We start from the raw sequence: 23079 nt of genomic DNA, 5'->3' as shown, positions 1-23079 counted from the left end.
TCAGTCCAAGGACCCCCTGAATTGCTGCGCGTGCTGCTCCAGCTTATCGGCCGCGGCCCTGAGGAGCACCAGCGCGGCGGGGCTGGGGCGCGGGAGCACGGCGCGCTTGGTGGCCAGCGCCAGCTCCTTGAGCAGGCTGCACAGGTGGCTGCTGCCGCGGAGGATCTCGTTGCGTATGTCCCTGTCCTGCGTCTCCCTGCACAGCGTGTCCACCAGCTTCTGCCCGATGGTGATGACCAGCTTGCTCTGCGCCACGAGGATCTCGGGGGGCTGGCCGTGGCGGAGGCTGCTGTGAAAGACGCCGATGGCCTTGAAGAGCGCCCCGAAATAGAGCCGGCAGTGTTCCGAGAGGTGGGCCTTCTTCCCGGGGTCCTGCTGACCCGGAGGCAGGGGCACAGGGGAGTTGGGGTTCTAGGGGAGGGAAGAGAGCAGCGGATAAGAGGCAGATTCCACCGATAGGCTGGGCTTGGCCCCTTTTCCTGCTTTTGCTCAGTTTGGTAGACTTTTGGTAAGAAAAGGTGGTTTTGTCTGGGAAGCCCCATAGCGCAACATTTGCCTAATAAATTAAGGTTTATGTTTTCAAAGCACTGTTATATAAACATTATGATATATACAGTCTTATGAATTGCATAATATATAATCTCACATATTTTATACAAATATATGAAATCTTATTCAATTCTCTCAACAAACCATCAGAAGAAACACATTGGTAATGACCAAATTTACAACTTTAAAAATGCAAGAAAATTTGATGGTGAGATTAAAATGTTTCCTCAAAGAACAGATTTTAAAGGATTTAAAAACTCCTTTCTAACTCCAGTATCAGAGGTAGAACCCAACCCTCAAAATTTGTCAGAAAAAATGTAAGTATGCTGACATACCTGCCTCAACATTAAAATATTTCTCTTGTGCCGAAACCGGTGGCTCAGTGGATAGAGCGTCGGCCTGCGGACTGAAGGGTCCCGGGTTCGATTCCGGTCAGGGGCATGTACCTTGGTTGCGGGCACATCCCCAGTGGGGGGTGTGCAGGAGGCAGCTGATCGATGTTTCTCTCTCATCGATGTTTCTAACTCTCTATCTCTCTCTCTTCCTCTCTGTAAAAAATCAATAATAAAAAAAAAAATTTCTCTTGTGCCAGGCTGGTGTGGCTCAGTGGTTGAGCAAAAGCTATGAACCAGGTCACCGTTCAATTCCCAGTCAGGGCACATGCCCCGGTTGTAGGCCCGATCCCCGGTGTGGGGCATGCAGGAGGCAGCCAATCAATGATTCTGTCATCACTGATGTTTCTATCTCTCTCTCCCTCTCCTTTCCTCTCTGAAATCAATAAAAAAAATACTTAAAAAAACATTTTTCTTGCTTGCTAATAAGTTTTTATCTATAATTTTACTTTCATGAATTTTATTTTCTGGACTGTGGACCCAGTGTCCCCCTAGAGCCTTCCCACTGTGGAGAGATCTCAGCATTTAACTTAGTGGCGACCACTCCAGGGAGCAACCGAAAGCCCCGTTGCTAGGTGATAAGTGAGGAGAGAGAGGCTCCCTGAAGAAAGAGGCTGCCTAGAATCTTCAATGAGCAAAATAAAGATCTGGAGTCTGTGAAGTCTGAAACCCATTCTTCCTGTTAAGCTGCATCCTTAAACCCTCATCGACCTGTGACCTCAAAATGCACGTCCCAGAAGCACTCCCACGGTGTTATGGTGTGTCCTCCCCAAATTCATATGTTGAAACTCCCCTCTCCAATAAGAAGGCATGAGGAGAGCGTGCCTTTGGGATGTGACTAGGACTAGGTGAAGCCATGCAGGGGGGCCCCATGGGCCCCTTATAGGAATCCAGAGGGCACAGGGCAAAGGCAGGCTGCAGCCTGGCAGGGAACTGTCCCAGAACCTGACCACACTGATACCCTGATCTCAAACTCCTAACTTCCGAATGGCGAGAAATACATGTCTGTTGTTTATAAGCCACTCCATCTACAGGACTTTGTTACAGCAGCACACATGGACCAAGATAGACAGGTAAAGGGAAGGAAAGAGTGGGGTGCTGGCTGAGACGGATCTCTGGGGGCAGGGAGTACGAGGAGGATGCAGTGGAGGCTGGAATGAGGAGCAACAATCTACACGTTGGAATGTCAGCATCTTAGCTTGAAAGAGTTAACTGTAGGTAAGTAAAAATGCGCCATGATTCTCATCCTGGGCCGTTGGAACTGGGGGATATTCCTGGTTATCTATCACAACGACCAGGGAGCTCTGCAGGCAGCCAGAGGCAGCGCTGGGGGTGCAGAGTGTCCACCCACACAATGGCCAGCGGTGCCCCCCACCTTGAGAAGCACTGTCCGTCTAAAGCCGTCATTTCCCGTGTGGCCCCTGGATCTGCTGCATCAGCTTCACTGGGAACTTGTTAGAAGAGAGTTCTCGGTCCCACCCATACCTCCTGAGTCAGACACTCTGTGTGTGGCGGGGAGTTGGGGGAGCGGAGACACAGGAGCCTGTGATACACTCTCCAATCTGAGAGGCCTGGTCTAAGGCTTACTTCACGCTGAAGAAAAGAGCAAGGATTTCAGGCCCATAGAGAGGTGTTGGAGGCTCTCGGAACGTGGATCAGGAGGCCTGGGTCCTGGTCCTCATTTACCTCTGAGAAGGCAAATGATCTTGTCCACATGGCTGGACATCGCGACCCTCCACCTCCCACCCCTCCTCCCCCAGCCAGTGGGGTTGGGCTGGCTTACTGCTTCCCAGGCTTTAGTGATTCAAAGAAAACCTTCACAAGTTAAGCTCTTCCTGGCTTCCTCTTAACACGAACTTGCTTAATCTTTGTCTTTAAGTGGATCCACTTATATTAATTTAAAGGGAACTTTTTAAACTGGTAAAAGGAAAACTGCTGTCATTTGCCACCAAGAAAAGGTCATCAATAAAAATAAGCACAATGGGCCCTGGCTGGTGTTGCTCACTGGTTAGAGCGTTGGCCTGTGCACTGAAGGGCCACAGGTTCGATTCCCAGTCAAGAGCATGTACCTGGGTTGCAGGTTTGATTCCTGGCCCAGGTCGGGGTGGGTGCAGGAGGTAAGCAATCAGTGTGTCTCTCTCACATCAATGTCTTTTTCTTTCTCCCCCTCCCTCCCACCCTTCCACACTTTCTAAAAATCAATGGAAAAAATATCCCTGGGTGATTTGTTATTTTGTTATTAACAAAACAAAACAAAAAGCACAATGATAACACCTTTGACTGAAAATAAAGAAAGAACATCAAGTGTCAAAAAGTGTTGAAGAAAAAGAAATAAAAACCAATCTAGAAAGAATCAAATCCAAATGAAAAAAAAAAGAAGGTGTTGAAGATATACAATCCCCCAAACCAAAATGGCCTTTCAGCTGTAACCAGAAGCTGCAAAAGAGAATGTCAAAGGGAGCGTGAGCCCTGGACTCTGCCCCGTGGCATCTCAGGAGTGGTTGAAGATCACGGTCCCCACTCTGTGCTCCACTTGTCCACCTCCAGGGTCCCTTCCACCATAACAAGGAAAAACCATCGCAAAACCCAAGTCTCACGGCCAGCCAGCGTCTTGGCCACAATGTTGAATGACTCACAGCAGGTGGGAGGGTGATCCTTATCGCTTACCTGTGTTTCTAAGTCTTTGTTTTCATCCAATCTTTGTTCCAGGATGGGTTTTACTTTCTCTTCCAGGTTAGGCAACTTCTGAAAAAGACAATCCCTCCAAATCACCCCCTTGAATGGTTTTTGTAAGGCTGGCTAGCTCTTTAAGCCCACTTTGAAATTGAGCACTCCTCTTCATGCTTTTGTTCTGTGAACTGAAGCCTTTTTCAACAAAGGACACTCTGGCCGCCCAAGGGCTGAATTGTGTCTACCGATATGGCCTAGCAAATGACACACAGGCCCTTTTAAAAAATATTTATTTAATTGGGAAATGCAAAATATCCAGATTTCTAGCTTGTCTAGAATGTGTTGCGGCTCTTACACCACAAGGCATTTTAGCAGAATACCAAGATACTAAGACTGAGCCCCAAAGCGCCAAGTTACCTGGGCCACACAGCCGCAGGGACTTGCAGTTCCTGAACTAGACGTACTCTTTCTATAGCATCTGAACTCATGCAGCAGAGTTTTTCTAAGAGCAACTGGAGTCTTGAGGCTGCTGAGACCACACACAATTTGGAAGAGATTTACACTTCCTTCTTCCATTTATAAGAAACACACTGACCATGACTAAATTCATAACTTTCAAAAAAATGCAAAAAAACCTTGATTGTGAAATTAAGAAATTTGTTCATAGAATGGCTTTTAAAGTCCTTTCTCATCTTAGTGTCAGAGGTAAACCCCAAATCCCCAAATTTCCAGAAGACATCCTATCTGCCTTAACATTAAAATGTTTAGCTGACTGTAGAGAGCACCTGGGAAGGCACATGAGCATTTCTTTAATTATTGTCAGCTGAATTCAGTGGGGTTGGCAGAGCCATGTCCTGGAAACACACCTTGCTAGAGGCAGGTGTGTTGTCAGCTTGACCTTCAGCTCAGGCACCAGGGGGTGGGTTTCATTATCTAAATCCAGCCAAGTACCAGGAGGTAAGCAATTATCTGAGCCCACCCAGAAGTGACCATTACAAAGACGCCACAAAAATGCACATAATCTCCTTTGTCTTGGGCTTTAGTAAAACTTCCTGGTTTTTGCTGTATCGGCTCTGGGTCCCTGTCTCTCCATCAGAGGACAGTGGTCCCACCCAGTCCCAGCTTTCCCTACTGTATTTGTGTCTGTCTCTTGCATTTCCTCAATCCCCCGTTGCCCCTGCTCAGGAACCAGACCACTCTCTAGATAGCCGCAGTGGACGCGGAGAAGAGAGAAATATTTATAGCTGACTTCTTTCTAAGATTTCATCTAGAATTTTACTTTCAGGAATTTTTTTTCCCAAAGCCTATCCAGCTACTGGAAGGCTCTCAGCACCTGACTTAACGGTGACCACGCCAGGTACACATGGAGAGCCCTTCAGGCTACACCACTCAGAACCCGGACTCACCTTTTCACAGACACTGGCCCAGCTTTTCCCGAGCAGCCTGGGGCAGGGCCCACTCTCCCTCTGCTGAGGACAAGGTGCACTCCGCTGGTGGGACTCCATTTCCCTCCGGGGAAGCTGGGTGCCTTTTGCAAGCTTGAATTCTGCCTTGGGGGCCCACGACGGGGTCTCTTCCTTCTCACAGTTCTGCTTGAAGAGGAGCCTCCCATTGGCAATGACGATGGAGGTAAACCTCTTGATGTCTTCCGGAACCATCCGCGCCACCATGACAAACCTCTCCAGGTCATCCAGGCTGCTCTGGGCTTTGTCTGTCACAAGGACGTCCAGGGACCAGTTGCAGCCCTCCAGGCTCTCCTTAGTTTCCAGCAGGATGTGGTAGGAGTTTGAGATCCTCTGCAGCTGATCCCTAATTCTGTCCTGAAGGCTACTGCTGGGGAGGTTACAGGCGGCCCCGCAGACTCCGCAGGCGAAATCCAGAAATTCTCTCAGGGACTCTTCGATGAGGTCGGCGGCCCTGCGGATTGCGTCGATGTTGGCCTCCAGAGAGTCTCTGAGTCTCCACTTCCTGCTTACAAAAAGCATCAGGCCGGCGACCGAGCTGGCCACCTTCTGCTGGAGAGCTGTCGCCGTCCCCTTGGCCAAGGCCAGGTCCAAGGAGAGCTCCTTCGCCAACTCCTCGGAGGAGGAGCTGCACGAGGAGTCGGTGGACGTGGAGGAGCAGGAAGACGTGACGCTGGCCCTGCTGTCAGAGCTGTTCACGGACAGTTTGTCCGGCTCAGGGGCGGGCCATGTGGCCTGTCTGGAGAGCCATGCGCAGTGAGGGTCTGAGGTCTCCTCTGAAGCCCCGTCGGCGTCCCCCGGCTCTTTTCCAACCCGAGGGGCACTGGGCACAGCTATAGGGACATCATAGATGTTGGGCTTGGTGTTCTGCTGCTCCACTCGGGGAATCAGAAAGCTTGAAGGGACGTTGTAGCTGACACCGCCATCGGAAGGGCAGGCATCCCCAGGCGCTGGACCAGGGCAGGCGGGAACTTCTGGAAGGCTAGGGTTCCGCACAGGCACATTTCCACGCAAGAGTGGAGCGAGGGACCGCGCTCTGCTATTCGGAGGACTTTGGAAACTGGACATGGATCTGGGGAGGGCATGGGACCCCGATTCTTCCACAAAGCTGGTAACACAGACATTTCTCACATCAGCTTTTGCTGGAGACACTGGAGTGTCATAAATCCACTCTGATTTCTGGGGGTTTGGCAATGTTTTGTAGCAGGCTCTCCTTAAGGGAACTGTTGATGTCACGGGAACACTCTGCCTCTGTGAAGAACCACGCAAAAAGTCACCCAGGTTAGTAGCAGCGAAAAGAGGCGTAGCCCCTCACTTTTAAATGTGCATGCGACCGAGGCCCTGACGCGCCTGGCACTGTGCTGATGGCCACTCCCTGCTCAAGCTTCTGCAGTGGCTCCCCCGGCCATTGTCTCTCCAGGCCCTTCACAGCCTGGCTCCGCTCTCCTTAGAGCCTCTCTTCCCGCTGCCATCACACTTTCCTCACCTGCCCCCACCTCCCTGTAGGTCCAGCTGCCATGCTGTTTACCTTTCCCTGGACCCAGAATGGTCACTTTATACCGAGATATTTAATTTTGCCCAAACTGTGCCCCTGCTCTAAACACCTCCCACCCTTTTCTTTTCCATCTATGCATCCCTCACAACACTGCTCAGATGCCAGCCCTCCTGTAAGGCCTTCCCTGATCACCTTGGGTGTGTACATATCGATTGCAGACATGTGACAGGATCCAGGATCAACAGGGATGACACAGATCTCAGGTTAAGGCGTTTCCCTGACGTACAAATAGAAACCCACTTAAACACAGCACGCCTCTGAAGCCTAAGATAACAAGAAGCATTTCTCTAAGGTAGGCTGAGCGCTTACTCTGCCCAGCACTGCGCTGGGTCCCTCCCAGGGGTCTCCATGCTCGCCAGGAGTCTGTAATGAAAATGGAGGCTGCAGAGGTGAGAGGCCTTATCCCACCCACACAGCCGCCCTGCTCACGGACCACTGCAGCGAGGGGCTCGAGAAATGAGGTCTGCCACGAGGAGCTGGCCTTGCCCATCTTGACCAAGCTAACACCTGTCCCAGAGGCTCTGCAGGTCTGATGCACTGGATCTCAGCACCAGTCATACTTACGCTGGGTTGGCCGGCCGGGGGACCACATTCTGCCTTTCTGGGGCTGGCGGGGATGTCATATAACTGCTGCTTCCCCGGCTCCTGGGAAAGACCACAAAGCAGGACCACGTGGGTTTTTCCTTCCTGAAGGCTAAGCCATCACAGCTCTCCCACGCCAGTGCTTCTTCCAAACGCAAACACAAACCGCTGAGGATGTGGGGTGTGGGCCATGGAGCTCTGTGCTGCAGTGGGCTATGTGCTGCAGCCCAGAAGCTCGGATGGGCTGAGAAGTGAGTGAACTTGTCCTCTGCTTACAGGAAGCATGCCTTACAAATTTGACATGCCAGTTACAAACAAATAAGTTTTTAAAAAGCATCTAAAATTTTATCTCTGAGAGGTAATCAATGCTAATATAACCAATGATGATGTTAATACTCTGATGTTCAGAGTGGGGCAAAAGTAGGCTTACAGCCCGGCCAGTATAGCTCAGTGGTTGAGCATCGACCTATGAACCAGGTCACAGTTAGATTCCTGGTCAGGGCACATGCCCGGGTTGTGGGCTCAATCCCCAGTGTGGGGTGTGCAGGAGGCAACCAGTGGATTTTTTTTTTTTTCTCTCATCACTGATGTTTCTCTCTCTCTCAGAAATCAATAAAAACATATTTTTTTTAAAAAGTTGTTCATATGGAAAATAATAAAATAATTAATAAATAATAATACAAGGACAAACTTTTATGTACTCACAACTGTAAACCTACTTTTGCCCCACCCTGTATATCTTTCAAAATATTATTCTCAAAATGTGTATATGTATATGCACATATAAGTCTGTGTGCATAGACATAAGTGTCTATTACAAATGAGAAGCATTTAAAGATGTTCAGCATTCAGTCATAATGTTCTGAGTGGGTCTGGCTCCCTGGCAGAAGCTGGATTCTGAGCCGTGCCAGGCCCTTTGGGGCCAGGAGCAGGCAGACACTCCGGAGGTCATCCCTGTGACACTAAGAGGCCCCTGGGGGAGCAGGGCCGGGGTCAAGGCTTACCTTCAAGGCAGAGGGGCCGCGGCTCTGGGCGGGCACATCGTACAGAGCGAGCAACGAGGCCTGGGCCGGTCTGGGAATCGGGACGACGGCCTTGGGGAGAAAAAGAACCGAGGGAAAGGAAAGGTCACCCCGAGTACTCCAACACACTACGCTCTCCCCCCCCCCCCGCCCCCCAGCTGTCCAGGGCGGTTCTGCTGACGGCTACTCCCCTGTGACCCCAGCCCCTTGTGTTTATGCCGCTGACTGTGGTCACAGGAGCTGCAGCATCACCTGCGGGAGCAGAGGGGCTTTCGGGTGGGAGGGAGCCAGCTCAGCAATGCCCAGTGTTTCTTGGAAAACGTGGGTTCGAGATGGCGATCAGTTAAGGAACTTATCTGAGAAGGATGGTTTCAAAAGGCTTAGGAGGGAACTCCAGGAACTGGTGGGTCAGAGAGCAATTTCCTCAGGAGATCTGACCCCTTCACTTGAAACACAAGATCCCCTTCTCTGAATTTAAACCAAAATCGGATATGTTCTTCATTTGGCGATTCTAACAAGTCAGGCCAGTGTACTGTGTTAAGGAAGTTGGAATAAAAAGTAAAACAAAGTTCAAGACAGTGGTTTCCCAGGGGGAAGTGACCAGGAGAAGGTGTGAGGGGCTCTGTTATCTTACTTTTTTGTTTTGCTTTTAGTATTGTTCTGTTTCTTGATCTGAATCCTAGTAACTGAGCTGTACCTTTAGGATTTGTAGGTTAAACTTCAATTTAAAAAAATGAATGCGAAGAGTAGACAGTGTTGCCACAGAGTCAGGTAAATGCAGGCCGAGGGTGTGTGGGGTCTCGTCCTGGGTGCTGGCAGTAGGAACGCAAACAGACATGCAGACCAACAGGACGCTTCAATCTCAGTGTCCACCTGCCCTTTCCCTCCCTAGGAGTCAGTTTCCTAATTTGTAAAACGAAGGGCTGTTCTAACCTTAGGGTCCACAGAGGTCCCTTCCAGCCATCGAGACGCCTGATGCTGACAGGCAGTTCCTCTGTTGGGCCGACATGAGAAAAGTGACATGTCTCCACCATCTTGCTTGTTTTTGGCCAGCCTTAATCTGGAGGTAGTTGTCCAGGTATAAGGGGAGTCTGTGAGATGGGTCACCTGGCCTTGCAGGCTGCCTTGTTCTAGCAACGACCACTTCTGCTGAGGGCGTGTTCCTGGGCAGCCTCCGATGCAGGGCTAACCACCGATTACACAAGCAGGAGATGTCGGCTGCTCTGCGGGTGGGAGGACGCCTAACTGGTTATCTGTCCCCTGTCTTCTGTTCCTTCCTTCTTGTGTAGAAGCAGCAGCAAAATTACTTAGAATCACCAAACAGTGCAACTGGAGGTGAGCTTAAAAATGATCGGTCCACGGTTCCGGTGACACAGAGGAAGAGAGAGAAGCGAGGATGGCCCAGGTGGGCAGGTCAACCAGGACTCCTGATCCTGAGCCCCGCACAGGCTCTCCAAGACCCCCCAGCACAGAGGCAATAACAAGAGGGCGGGAGAGAAACCAAGATGGCGGCATAGGTAAACACCTAAACTGCTGCCTCGCACAACAATTTCAAAACTACAACTGAAAGACAGAACGGACATCATCCAGAACCACAGGAAAGCTGGCTGAGTGGAAATTCTACAACTAGAAGGAAAGAGGAAAGCACACGGAGAATCAGAGGAGCTGCAAAGGACTGAGGTACGGAGACACGTGCGCAGAGAGGAAGGGCGACTGAGTGCTTGGCTGGCTTTCTGTGACTGCACTGAACCCCAGTTCTGACTGCACTGAACCCCAGTTCTGGGCGAAACCCCGTGGACCCAGGCTCATAAGGGGGGAGTCAGGTAGAAAGGCACACGGAGACTCGGAGACTTGGGGTAGCCGCAACGGGCAGGGGTCTGGAGGCTCGTGTGCGTGCATGCAGAGAAGACTGACTACTGAGGTTGCCCCTAGCTCTCCCTAGTGGAAAGGAGTTGGAAGTTCCTGACTGCACTGAACCCCAGTTCCGACTGCACTGAACCCCAGTTCCGGGTGAGCCTGGGGGAATCTGGACTGTCAGGCGGAAACTCAGGGGAGCTGCGGAAGGCAGAGGTCTGGAGGTGCGCGCTCAAGGGCAGGGCTGACGGGAAGCCAAGACTGTCTGCTCAGCTCTGAGACTCCGCCCCATCCAAGCTGAGCACAGAGGCTTTTGCAATTTTGCAAGTCTGGTCCTATAAGGCTGTCTCCAGCACAGGTCTCCTGGCATTGACACAGCTGATACACATAGCCAGTTGGCCTGGAGGTCAATTCCTCCCAGTGATACCAACAACAATCAAGACTTAACTACAACAAGGCTGTACACACAGACCACAAAGGGGTTCACCAAGAGTAAACACCTCAGGTTAACTGGGGAGGCCGACCCACTGGGCCATATAGGAAACCTAGCACACAAAGCTACTCTACCAACTCAGGGAAGCAGCGAAAATGCGGAGACAAAGAAACAGATCACAAATGAAAGAAATGGAGGAAAACAAATGACTGGATATAGAATTCAAAACCACGGTTATAAGGTTTTTCAAGAATTTCCTAGAAAAGGCCGATAAATTTAGCCAGACCCTCGAGGATATGAAAAAGGACCAACTAGAAATTAAACATACACTGACTGAAATAAAAAATATTATACAGAGACCCAACAGCAGACTAGAGAAACACAAGAATCAGGTCAAAGATTTGAAATACAAAGAAGCAAAAAACACTCAATCAGAAAAGCAAAAAGAAAAAAGAATCCAAAAATTTGAAGATAGTGTAAGAAGCCTCTGGAACAACTTCAAGCGTACCAACATCAGAATTATGGGGGTGCCAGAAGAAGAGAGAGAGCGAGATACTGAAAACCTATTTGAAGAAATAATGACCGAAAACTTCCCCCACCTGGTGAAAGAAATAGACTTACAAGTCCTGAAAGCACAGATAACCCCAAACAAAAGGAATCCAAAGAGGACCACACCAAGACACATCATAATTAAAGTGCCAAGAGCAAAAGACAAAGAGAGAATATTAAAAGCAGCAAGAGAAAAACAGTTAATTACCTACAAGGGAGCACCCATACGATTGTCAGCTGATTTCTCAACAGAAACTATGCAGGCCAGATGGGAGTGGCAAGAAATATTCAAAGTGATGAATAGCAAGAACCTACAACCAAGATTACTCTACCCAGCAAAGCTATCATTCAGAATGGAAGGTCAGATAAAGAGCTTCACAGATAAGAAAAAGCTAAAGGAGTTCATCACCACCAAACTAGTATTATGTGAAATTCTGAAAGGTATTCTCTAAGAAGAGGAAGAAGAAAAAAGTAAAGATAAAAATTATGAACAACAAATACATATCTATCAACAAGTGAATCTAAAAATCAAGTGAATTAAAAATCTGATCAACAGAATAAACTGGTGAATATAATAGAATCAGGGGCATAGAAAGGGAGTGGACTGACAATTCTCAGGGGGAAAGGGGAATGGGGGGTGCAGGAAGAGACTGGACAAAAATCGTACAGCTATGGATGAGGACAGTGGGGGGAGGTAAGGGCAGAGGGTGGGGTGGGATCTTGGTGGAGGGGAGCTATGGGGGGGAAAAGGAGGAACTATTGTAATAATCTGAACAATGAAGATTTATTAAATTAAAAAACAACAACAAAACAAAACAAAAAAAATGAGAGGGCAGTGGTGTTGGACAGGCAGCCACAGAGGGAACCTCAGAGGGAATGAAAGCTGGAAAAGTTCCCCGGGGGTTTACGGGGTCCACCTCAAGAGGCCTGGCGTGGAGCCCCTGGTTTCTGAATTCCCCGTCGGCAGTTGTGGTTTCTGTCTGATTTTTGCCGCCCACATGGGCCGGGGCTCTCACCACGGACACTCTGCACTCAAGAACAAAGCTCAGGGCGCGTGCCCTGGCCCTTTGCTGTTGAGACAGCACACCCACCTCCCTGTTCCACCAGGTGTCAGTCTAGAAGTGCAAGGCCACGGTAGGAAGCCTTGTGTTGTGTCTGGTTGTTGCAACCATTCAACAAACGTTCACGGGGCAGCCTGTTGGATGTCAGGGACCCCTGGTGACCTGTGGGCATCCCCCGCTCTTTTCCTTTTAGGAAGGGGGAAATGGCTTTCATTTTTCCCCTTTCTTTTGCCTCTTTGAAAAGAAAAATTAACTTCAGCACAGGCCCCGTGCTTTTCCTGAGGCAACACCAGCGAGGCCCTGCTCCGAGCCAGCTGCTCAGAGGCAGGTGGGCGTGCCAGGCCCCGTCCAGGCCACGTTCCCTGGCTGTTCCAGGAGAGGACCTGGGTCCACCCCAAGGGCTGCTGCAGGGCCCAGCCAGCTTCCTGGGGGTTTGCAGCCGGTGCCCGATGGGCAGCTGTTCTGTGGGACAGCTGTCTGCTTCTCTGCGTGGCAGCCCAGGGAGTTAGAACGTCTGAAGCATTCAAAGCCTTTTAGGGAATCAGCACATGCCTCTTTGCAGATGGTGCTGGGAGCTGGTGGGGAGGCCGGTGGCACAAGCATGACGTTCCTGGGCCTTGTCCCTGCTCTTTGCCTGATTCATTCCAGCACATTCATGGGGAGTGGACATTCCCGGACACAGGCCTCGTCACGACCTCTGCCCAGAGCTGTGCCAGGCGGACTGTCGCTGGAGCGGAAAGCGAAGGCTCGGTGGCAGGGAATGCTGCAGTGGCTGCAGTCCTTGCAAATCTGTTCTGTGTTCTCAGCACCTCATGAAGGCGCGGGCTCGGGAAAACAGCGCATTATTATCTCTCTCCTTTTTTGTTTTCATTCCTTGCCTTCTTTAATTTTTTTTTCCATTCTGCATTTACTGGGTGCTTCTTTTTGTCTTTAAAAAAACCCATTTAAAAAGAATTTCAGGTGTAATGAACACTCTATGCTATAACACACATCAACTTCCTAATCTCTCAGGTCGTGAAATATTTACAGGTGCCCACCCATGCTGGCCACGGTCCTGGGCTGGGGACATAGGAGTGAATAAAATAAAGGTCCCTGCTTAAGGCTTTCTTTCACTTTCTCCTCGGCCAATCCCACTTCCTAAGGGTAACCACTGGTGGCGTGCATTTTTTTCAAAGTGTGAGCATGCATACGCGCGCACGTGCGCGCATGCGCGCGCGCGCACACACACACAGAATTTTTAGTTTTTGTTTGCTTGGTTTTTATTTAAATGGTTCTTCATTCTCCTATATAAATACCTCAGAGAACTACTTCATCTTTTTGTTGTTGTTAATCTTCACCCAAAGATACTTTTTCCTTTGATTTTTAGAGAGAGTAGGAAGGAGAGAGGGGGAAAGAGAAAGAGAGACATTGATTGGTTGCCTCCCTCACCCCCCAACCAGGGCCGGAGATCAACCCTGCAACCCAGGCACGTGCCTTTGACTGGGAATGGAACCTGTGACCCTTCGGTATGCAGGCTGCTGCTCTAACCACTGAGCCACTGGCCAGGACAAACTACCTCCTCTTTTGTTCACAACTGCATGCTAGTTTGTTGCAGGAGTATGCCCACATTTATGAACCATCCCCTGTTAACAAACATTTAGGCAACTTCGATTTTTCCTTATGACGAATAATGCTACAGTGGCATGGCCTCTCCATCCAGATATATCTTTGCCATCTTGTGGATTTCTGTAGCAATTCTGGAAGTAAAATTTCTGGGTTGAAGGGAATATATATTTTAAAACTGATGAGTAATTTCCTGCCTTCGAACCCATGGAAATCCAACCTCTCCATTTATCACTGGCCGTCCTAGCGTTCCCACCTTGGGTGAAAAAGGCCACCACGCATGCCCACCGCACTTCGCGCACAGCTGGACTAAACGTTCAGTTTCACACCAGGTGTGGGTGCCTGGAGAGCTGGGGCATCGCAGGGTGGGAAGGCCACTAAGTGGGGGCCAAACCCAAGTTCACTTCATCACACCAATGGTCTGGGTCCCATTGGCCCATTTGCTTTGACAGGCACCAGTGATTGAAGGGTGGTCCCGCCCCTGGGTGTCACACATCTCTAGCCCTACCTCTTTCATTTGGAAATATACTCACCTGTTTCGGAAAGCTTGGCATCTTTTCACAGACGATTCTAGCGCTGGCAGGTGGGTCAGGGAATTCGTAGACTTGGACTGTGTGTGGCGGGGGCCCCATCACCCAGCTCTTCATCGGCTCGTATACGGGGCCTGGAGGTGGGGGGCTCAGCAGGGTGGGCACCTGGTAGGCCTCCTTGGAGTTGGCGAGAGCTTCCTCCAGGGGTCTCAGCCAAGGGGGACAGGGACTGTCTGTGGGGGCCTCCGAGAGGATTTGGAGGCGATTGGCAGGGGCCAGGCCTTGCCTCCCGTGGAGCAAACACCTCCACCAGCCCTTGCTTTCTGGCACGTGTTGTTCTAGAATGGTCAGGATGTCTCCTTTGCAGAAAGCCAGCTCATCAGAGCAGTCCGGGATATTGTTATAAAGTGCCCTGGCCAAGAGCGCCTGGGGGTGGGAAGGGAGAAAGAATTCATTGTTATTACCACTGCCATTGACCCCTGAACCAATACTGCTCAGTCAGGCACATTGGAGCCCTTCAAAATTGCTATTTTATCTCCTTCCCTCGTCCCCAGAGGCTCTGGTCCTTGCTCTTTGCCTGATTCATTCCTATTCATCCTTGGGGTCTCAGGTGACATGTCACATCCTCAGGGAAGTCTGACCTGCACCCTGAGACCAGGTCCAGTCTCCCTGATATGCCCTCATGGCCCTGACTTAATCTGTGGTGACTATGACCCTTGCAGTTACATAGCTGAGTGACTTCCTGGCTGTGTGTCCTTGAGCAAATTGGCTACTCTCTTTGGGCCTCAGTTTCCTTGTCTGCAGAATGGGAATAACAGTAACTATCTTACCCTATGGTGTTCTTGTAAGAACTAAATGGATTGATGCATATAAAGCTCATTCAAGTGCAAGTACTTAGGAAGTGCTCAGTAAAGCTTGCCTGTTACTGTCATAATTATTACATCATCCTTTGTCCGGTTCTTGTTATTTTTCTCCTGGATTGGACTGGAAGTCCCACGTCTGCTGGGACCATATCTCGCTTATTTCTGCTCTTGTCCCCAGAGTCAAGCCTGGACCCGGGTGCATAGGGAGATGCTAAAAAAAAGTTCATTAATTCGTGAATAATGAAACTAGGACTCAGCAGGTTAGTTGACTTGTCTATGGTGACACAGCCAGGATCAAATCCAGTCTGTTTCCCTAATTCTCAGAGACCTGTTCTTTCCATAAGCTACACACTCCTAAAAAAAAAAAAAAAAAATCACCTTGCTGCTACAGCAGCGATGGCTAAGCTCCCTTCTCCTTAGAACTTTGTGCTGTAATTAAATGAAGGTAGTTTGTTTCTGTGGGGTTAATACTAGTATAATCATTCCTTATATGATATCAGTGCATGTTTATTATAGGAGAATTAGGGTATATAGGTTCCAGCGCACAGTAGGGGCTCGCTGGCTACCTGGTGAGTTGATGGGTGGATAAGGGTGAGTCATGTGATGCCCCAAAGTCAGGCCTTTGGAAGAAAAGTGACACATGGCACCAGATGACAGCTCTTATTTCTGTGGAGAGGAGGGAAGCAGCACGCTCTCCGTGACACTTGGCCTCCCTCCAGGTGGCCTTCAGTGACAATGGCCGCCATGCTGTCCAGAAGACGGGTCTCAGGCCTGGCTTGTCCTCACACTCAGCTCCTGTCTCTCGGATGTGCTGTGAGCAGGTTTCAGGGGAGCATGGGGCTCTGCTTGGAGACTCCAGCAGAGATGAAGCATTTAGAGGGAACAGGGCTTTCAAATCGTAGCAAGAGGATGGGATAGAGGTCAAGACAAGTGAAGTTACATGCTCCTTTACAATTTTTTCCAGTGAAATAGGCAAATATTTTGTGTTTGGTAGGAAAAGATATCCTGGAAGATTATAGTTTATTACCTTGTCAGACTTTAACCAAATTTGTACGTAGCCCTGCAACTCTATCATAAAGTTCCTTTCCAGGCCCTCGATGCTCTTTGACCCGGTTTGCACATTTGTCTGGTTCCCTAGTTAATCAGTTGAACAAAATCTTTGATGCGAGTTCATTTTCTATTTGCACGGGAGTCGCAGTTTTACCTTTTGGAAAATTACACATTGCCCACACCAGGAAGAAAGGGAACACAAAAACACAGTTTCCGACTTGTCATCCTAACTCCCACGAGTACATATCACAGCCCAAGCTCTGAGACGCGCTTGCAGGCGTCTGTGTGCCTTCAGGTGGAGCCGCGGCTGCGAGGTGCAGGTGCTCGGGAGGGTGCAGCCTGGCATCGGCTTCGCTGGCGGGTTTGCCTGTTGTGAAAGGCAGGGGTGCTTTTCCAGAGAACGATGGGCTTGTGGGGTCACCCACCCCTTGGGCACCCACAGCTGTCTAAGACAGGCAGGGACAGTCTTATTCTGGAGACACGGTAGACTTTGCACCTTCGGCCTGCTGACTTAAGAGCAGCAGCCCACGCCTTGAGGACGTAAACTCCCAGCAAAGGAAAAACCTGAATATGTTGCTATAATGTGACTCCTTCTGGTATGGTATTTTCCTACAATAGGCCGGGGCTGCCTCTGGACACCTCATGCAATCAATGAATGTCTCAGAGTTTTAATAACAAAGACCATCAAAGTTTATGTTACAAAGCAAAGAATTAAACACGTGTGAGAAGTCCTGAGGTGTTACCTAGAAAGAGGAGATAACAGTGGATTCGATTGAGTGGGGACCTATTTTGTGTTGGGTACACGGAAGTCATTATACCCATTAATCCTCAGAGGCCTCAGAGGTAGGTTTTCTTAGCTTCATTTTACAGATGAGGAAACTGAGGATCAAATGACTTGTCCATGGTTACTTGGACTCTGCTCTCTTCACATACATTACTGCATCCTTCCCCTGATAATCCATGCTCCAGACACCAGCCAGGATGATGTTTTATACACATATATAACAGTGGTTGACCTCTTGTTTTAAAACCTTCAATAGCTTAAACCTAAACTCCCCACCTGATTGCCCTGCCTGGCCCGCTACTCCTGTTATCCAGCCACACTGCTTTCTTACTTTGCTCAGACACACTGGTAAGCTTGTGTCCACCCCAGGACCTTCATTCCTGCTACTCTTTCTGCCTAGAACTATTTCCTTCAGATCTTTGCATGACTAGCTCCTCCTCCTCCGGATCTCAGCTCAGGAGTCACCTCCTGCAGAGGCCATCCCTGACCACCACAGGGCTACACTCCTCCTCCCCTGTAGAGAGCCGTCTGGGAAGGCACATGGATACTTTTTTAATTCTTATCAGCTGAGCCCAAGGGCACTGGCAGAATCCTGTTATCAGTACTGATTTCTTATCCATGTACTTGGAATGAGGAACAAAAAGGACCTTGACCCACCCAAAATAAGGAGCTTACTCAGATCCTGATGAATAGGATTTGGGCACACCCGAAACTCCTTTTGATCATAAAATCCCGTTTGGAAACCAATAAATATGCTGTGTTGTCTGAGGTGTGTGTGACTGTCTCTCTATCAGAGGACAGGAAGCCACCCAGCACCCAGCTTGAATCTATTTCTGTCTCTTGTCTCTTTCTTTCTCTAATTTCTTAATTCCCAGCTCCTCCCCTCAGGAACCTGTCTTTCTCCCTTTCTGTGCAGGACATGGAAAAGGAAGAAACACCGCACCACATTTGGCGCCCGAACAGGGACCTGAGTACGGAGGGAAAATCGGCGAGGGGGTCACTTCCACGATGTGCGCGCAGATTAAGTTAAGTTTTTGGGAAGTGTATTGTGTGTTGTGAATTGTGAATTCACTTGAATAACCGGGTATAAACATGGGTAATTCAGAGTCTCGGAAAGGAGATTCTTCCTCCTCCTCCTCCTCCTCCTCCTTCTCCTTCCCCCCACCTTCCCCCCCCTTCACCCGCTGCTGCTCCTGCCACTGCTCTTAAGAGTCGGCCTAACAAGTATTTACCTCCTAAATATGAGCGGAAGCCAGAGATTGAGAAAAGGAGATACAAACATTACCATGAGCGAGATAATTTAGATGATGAGGAAGATCTTGCTCACAGTTTTGAAAAAACGACCCTAACCCCCCAGCCTTTACGGCCAGAAACTGGCACACAGCCAAATATGAAAGTAACTACAACTGCTGTGCTGCCGGTACTATCCCCTTTACAGCTGACCTTACAGGAGGCAAGACGAGCTGGAGAGGATATTACAGGATTTTCAATGTATCCGATCCTAGAAAGGCCAGACCCTACCAACCCAGGGCAGATACTGAGAGTGCACGAGGCCATTCCTTTTAAAACCCTCAAGGAGTTTAAAACCTCTGTCTCCATGTATGGCCCCACTTCTCCATTTGTCTTGAGCTTGATTGACACTGTAATTAGTGAAGCTCTGCCTCCTCAAGACTGGCAAACATTGGCTAAGGCATGTCTTTCCCCTGGAGATTATTTACTGTGGAAATCCAATTGGGCTGAAATTAGTGAAAAACAGGCAGCTAAAAATCAACAACAAGGTGTGCCTATCACTCTTGAAATGTTAATAGGAACTGGAACATGTAGCAGCTTACAGGCTCAGATGATGTTCCCTTTGCAAGCTTATCAGCAGATAAATATTTGTGGCACTAAGGCTTGGAGGGAGTTGCCCACTAAGGGAGAAAAAAGCACGGACGTTACAAAAATTATACAGGGGCCAGAGGAGCCCTATCAGGACTTTGTGGCACGGTTGCTTCAGGCAGTAGACAGAGTGGTTGGAGATTCCAATACGGGATCCCTGTTAGTGAAGCAACTGGCTTTTGAGAATGCCAATAGAACATGTCAGGAGGCTCTACGCCCCTACAGAAAAAGGGGGTCAATTTCTGAGTTCATCCGTATTTGTGCTGATATTGGGCCATCCTATGTTCAGGGAGTGACTTTGGCTGCTGCATTGAAGGAGTCTCTGCAAAGGGACCATTCAGGGAGCAAAGAAAAACGGACTTGTTTCACTTGCGGAAGGCCAGGCCATATTGCAAAGAATTGCTGGCAACAGGTTGCCTCAAGGGGACAAGGAAGTTCAGCTCCTAGTCTCTCTGCTCCGCAGTTGGGGTTTTGTCCTCGCTGCGGCAGGGGAAGACACTGGGCCAATAACTGCCGCTCCCAGAGAGGCATTGATGGCCAGCCTCTTGACCCACATCAGGGAAACGGCAAATGGGGCCGGCCCCAGCCCCGGCCCCGCCAAACAGTGGGGGGCACTGTCGTACCATACGGGCCTGCCTACAACCGGTCCACTATCAGGGAACTCTACCGCGCCACCCCAGGAAGTGCAGGATTGGACCTCTGTCCCACCGCCAAATATGTACTAACTCCCGATATGGGTCCACAAGCAATCCCTACAGGGATTTATGGACCATTACCTAAGGGCACCATGGGACTTATTTCAGAAAGAAGTAGCTTATCTATGAAAGGATTTCAAGTTTTACCAGGTGTGATAGATCAAGACTATACTGGTGAAATTAAAGTTATAGCACAGATAACAAGTACCATAATTCAAATTTCTCCAGAAACTAGGATAGCCCAGATTGTAATCTTGCCCTGTTGTACAGCTGGGAAACTTCTCTCCACAGAGCTTCGGGGAGAAAGAGGATTTGGATCCTCTAATCAAATGTACTGGGCACAGCTAGTTAAACAAGGGCGCCCAGAACTAGAGTTAAAATTAAATGGGAAATTTTTCCGAGGAACAATAGATACCGGGGCAGATGTTTCCGTGATTGCCTCCAGGCACTGGCCCCCTGCATGGCCTCTTAATACAGCTACTGCCAATCTACAAGGCATTGGCCAAGTCTCTCAGCCTCAACAGAGTGCGCAGCTTATCAAATGGGAAGATTTAGAAGGAAATACGGGATATTTTACACCTTATGTGCTTGATCATTTACCTATTAACCTCTGGGGAAGGGACGTTTTAGAGCAAATGGGAGTATTACTAATGAGTCCCAATGCTGTGGTTACAACTCAAACGTTAAATCAAGGATGTTATCCCTTTAAAGGATCAGGCAAAAGGCAGCAAGGCAGCCTATCCCCTATCCCCACGTCTACCCAGCCAGGGGGAAGAGGGTTAGGATACAGTGAGCCGCAGCTTTTTCATTAGGGGCCTTGGTCATCTCTCCAACCCAGAAGACTGCTGCAAAGATTACATGGCTCTCTAACGACCCTGTTTGGGTTGATCAATGGCCCTTAACTGGAGAGAAGCTTCAAGCAGCACAACTTCTAGTACAAGAACAGCTTGAAGCTGGTCATATTGAACCTACTTATAGTCCTTGGAATACACCTATTTTTGTAATTAAGAAAAAATCAGGTGGATGGAGACTTTTACAAGATCTCCGAGCAATAAATAAAACCATGGAGGTTATGGGCCCCCTTCAATCGGGGCTGCCCTCACCTACTGCTATTCCTCTTAATTATGAGCTACTCATTCTAGATTTAAAGGATTGTTTTTTCACTATCCCTTTGCATCCAGATGACTGTAAACGATTTGCATTTAGTGTCCCTACAATAAATTTTAAAGAGCCAGCAAAGAAATACTGCTGGGAAGTGCTGCCGCAGGGAATGGCTAACAGTCCTACGTTATGCCAGGATTTTGTAGATGCAGCTATCCGCCCCATAAGACGGCAGCACCCCCTAGCATACATCATCCATTATATGGATGACATCTTGTTGGCTTATGAGAATGTGGACACTCTTCATAAAGTTTTTGCAGATTTACAACACTCTCTCTTAACTCTGGGACTGTGTATCGCACCAGAAAAGGTACAGAAAAGTTCTCCTTTTCAATATCTAGGTAGTTTAATTGAAGGACGTACTGTGCGTCCTCAATGCTTACAAATTCGGATGGATTCATTGGTAACTTTGAATGATTTTCAAAAATTACTTGGGAACATTAATTGGGTTCGTCCATCATTAAAATTGACTACTGCAGATTTAGCTCCTTTGTATAGTATTCTTCGAGGAGATTCCTCACCATCTTCTCCTAGACAATTAACTGCAGAAGCTGGTATTGATTTAACCAAAGTTGAAGCTGCCCTTGAAGCTGCTCAGCTTGCAAGAGTAGATTTAACTAAACCCCTTCAGGTATTGATTTTCCCTACTACTCATACTCCCACGGGAGTCATTTGGCAGGACCCAGGTGTAATAGAATGGCTTCACCTGGCTCATTCTCCAGCCAAAGTATTAACGCCTTTCCATGATTTGGTTTCTCAGCTCATAGCAAAAGTACGGCACAGACTAGTTCAATTGGTAGGGCAAGAACCTTCCCTCATTATAGTGCCGTTTACCATAGCACAGCAAAGTTGGCTATGGCAATGCTCTATTAATTGGCAAACAGCTCTTGCTAATTATCCTGGTCAAATTGGAAGTCATTATCCTGCTAATAAGATTTTGCAGTTTCTGTCACAACTTTTATATTTCCAAAAATAGTTAAGCAGCAACTTCTTCCCCAAGCACTAACCGTCTTCACTGATGGATCCAGCTAAGGGAAAGCAGGATTTTATAGTGTAAAGAGTTCTAAAGTAATTCAGACAAATTATTCCTCTGCTCAACGAGTAGAAATCCAAGCTTTAATTTATGCTTTAGAAAACTTTGCCTCTGAACCTGTCAATATCTACAGTGACAGTGCTTATGTAGTCGGAATGGCTACAATTATTGAAATTGCTACTATTGGGCATACAAACTCTGAAGAGCTATTCCATCTGTTTATCACCTTGCAAAGAGTTATTCAAAAACGGCAATTCCCATGTTTTATTGGCCATATTAGATCCCATTCTGGCCTTCCAGGTCCTTTGGCTGCAGGTAATGAGGAAGTAGATCGTCTCGTTGCCTCAGTAGAGGAGATCACCCCATATTCCATGGCACAGGCCTCGCATGCCCTGCATCATCAAAATGCCTCTGCCTTGCGCAAGGAATTCCATATTTCTCGAGAGCAGGCTCGACAAATTGTCAAGCAATGCCCTCAGTGTGTTATCCACCTCCCTGTACCAGCATTAGGGGTAAACCCCCGAGGACTTAAAACTAGTCAAATCTGGCAAATGGATGTTACTCATGTGCCTGAATTTGGCAGATTTCGGTGGGTCCATGTTTCCATAGACACATGCTCACGTTTCATTTTCGCTACTCCCGGAACAGGGGAAAGTGCAAAGCATGTAATTAACTACTGCCTAGCAGCTTTTCCAGTAATGGGACGGCCCCTAGAGATAAAAACAGATAATGGACCTGCATATGCTAGTTCCTCCTTTCAGAAGTTTTGTAAGCAATACCGAATTGTGCATAAAACAGGAATTCCCTATAATCCTCAGGGACAGGCAATTGTAGAAAGAGCTAATCGAACGTTAAAAACTCAATTACAAAAACAAAAAGGGGGAGAGAGGTATAATCCTACTCCACAGAATCAGTTAAATCATGCCCTTTACACTTTAAATTTTTTTAATTGTGACGAGGAAGGTCACACAGCAGCCGAGAGGCATCAAACTCCTGGTGCCGTAGCATCTGCTGGTATGGCACAGTGCAAGGATTTACAAACAGGACAGTGGAAAGGGCCAGATCCAGTAATGATGTGGGGAAGAGGGCACGTTTGTATTTTCCCAAAAGGTGCTTCTAATCTCATCTGGGTGCCAGAGCGAGCAGTACGTCACCACCATAGACCTGAAAGAACAACTCATCCCACCATTCAAGAAGCTGAATATCACACCTCGGGTGATAATCTCAGCTCAGCCAACAGCCTCTGGTGCAGAGAAGTTTAAAGGTGGCAGGAGAGGGCAAAGCTATCTGCTCTCCTGCAATGAGATTACTTAAAAGTTTTCTTTAAAATTTATAAAATAATCCGCAGGAAGA

General features: G+C 48.5%; 1 protein-coding gene across 1 annotated transcript in view; it reads right to left on the bottom strand.

Moving 5' to 3' along the window:
• CASS4 (Cas scaffold protein family member 4) overlaps positions 1-23079 on the bottom strand; it is a gene marked incomplete at both ends in the record, with an annotated part of 40626 nt that continues 17547 nt past the window's right edge. Inside the window, 6 exons of the mRNA XM_080683922.1 lie at positions 1-411; positions 3609-3686; positions 5018-6325; positions 7194-7274; positions 8216-8305; positions 14266-14688. Coding sequence (XP_080540048.1) covers positions 1-411; positions 3609-3686; positions 5018-6325; positions 7194-7274; positions 8216-8305; positions 14266-14688 — 2391 coding nt within the window. The remainder of the gene's footprint in view (positions 412-3608; positions 3687-5017; positions 6326-7193; positions 7275-8215; positions 8306-14265; positions 14689-23079) is intronic.

Source organism: Plecotus auritus, assembly GCF_963455305.1.
Source record: "Plecotus auritus genome assembly, chromosome: 8".
NCBI lineage: Eukaryota > Metazoa > Chordata > Mammalia > Chiroptera > Vespertilionidae > Plecotus > Plecotus auritus.
This window is presented reverse-complemented; position numbering and strand designations above follow the sequence as displayed.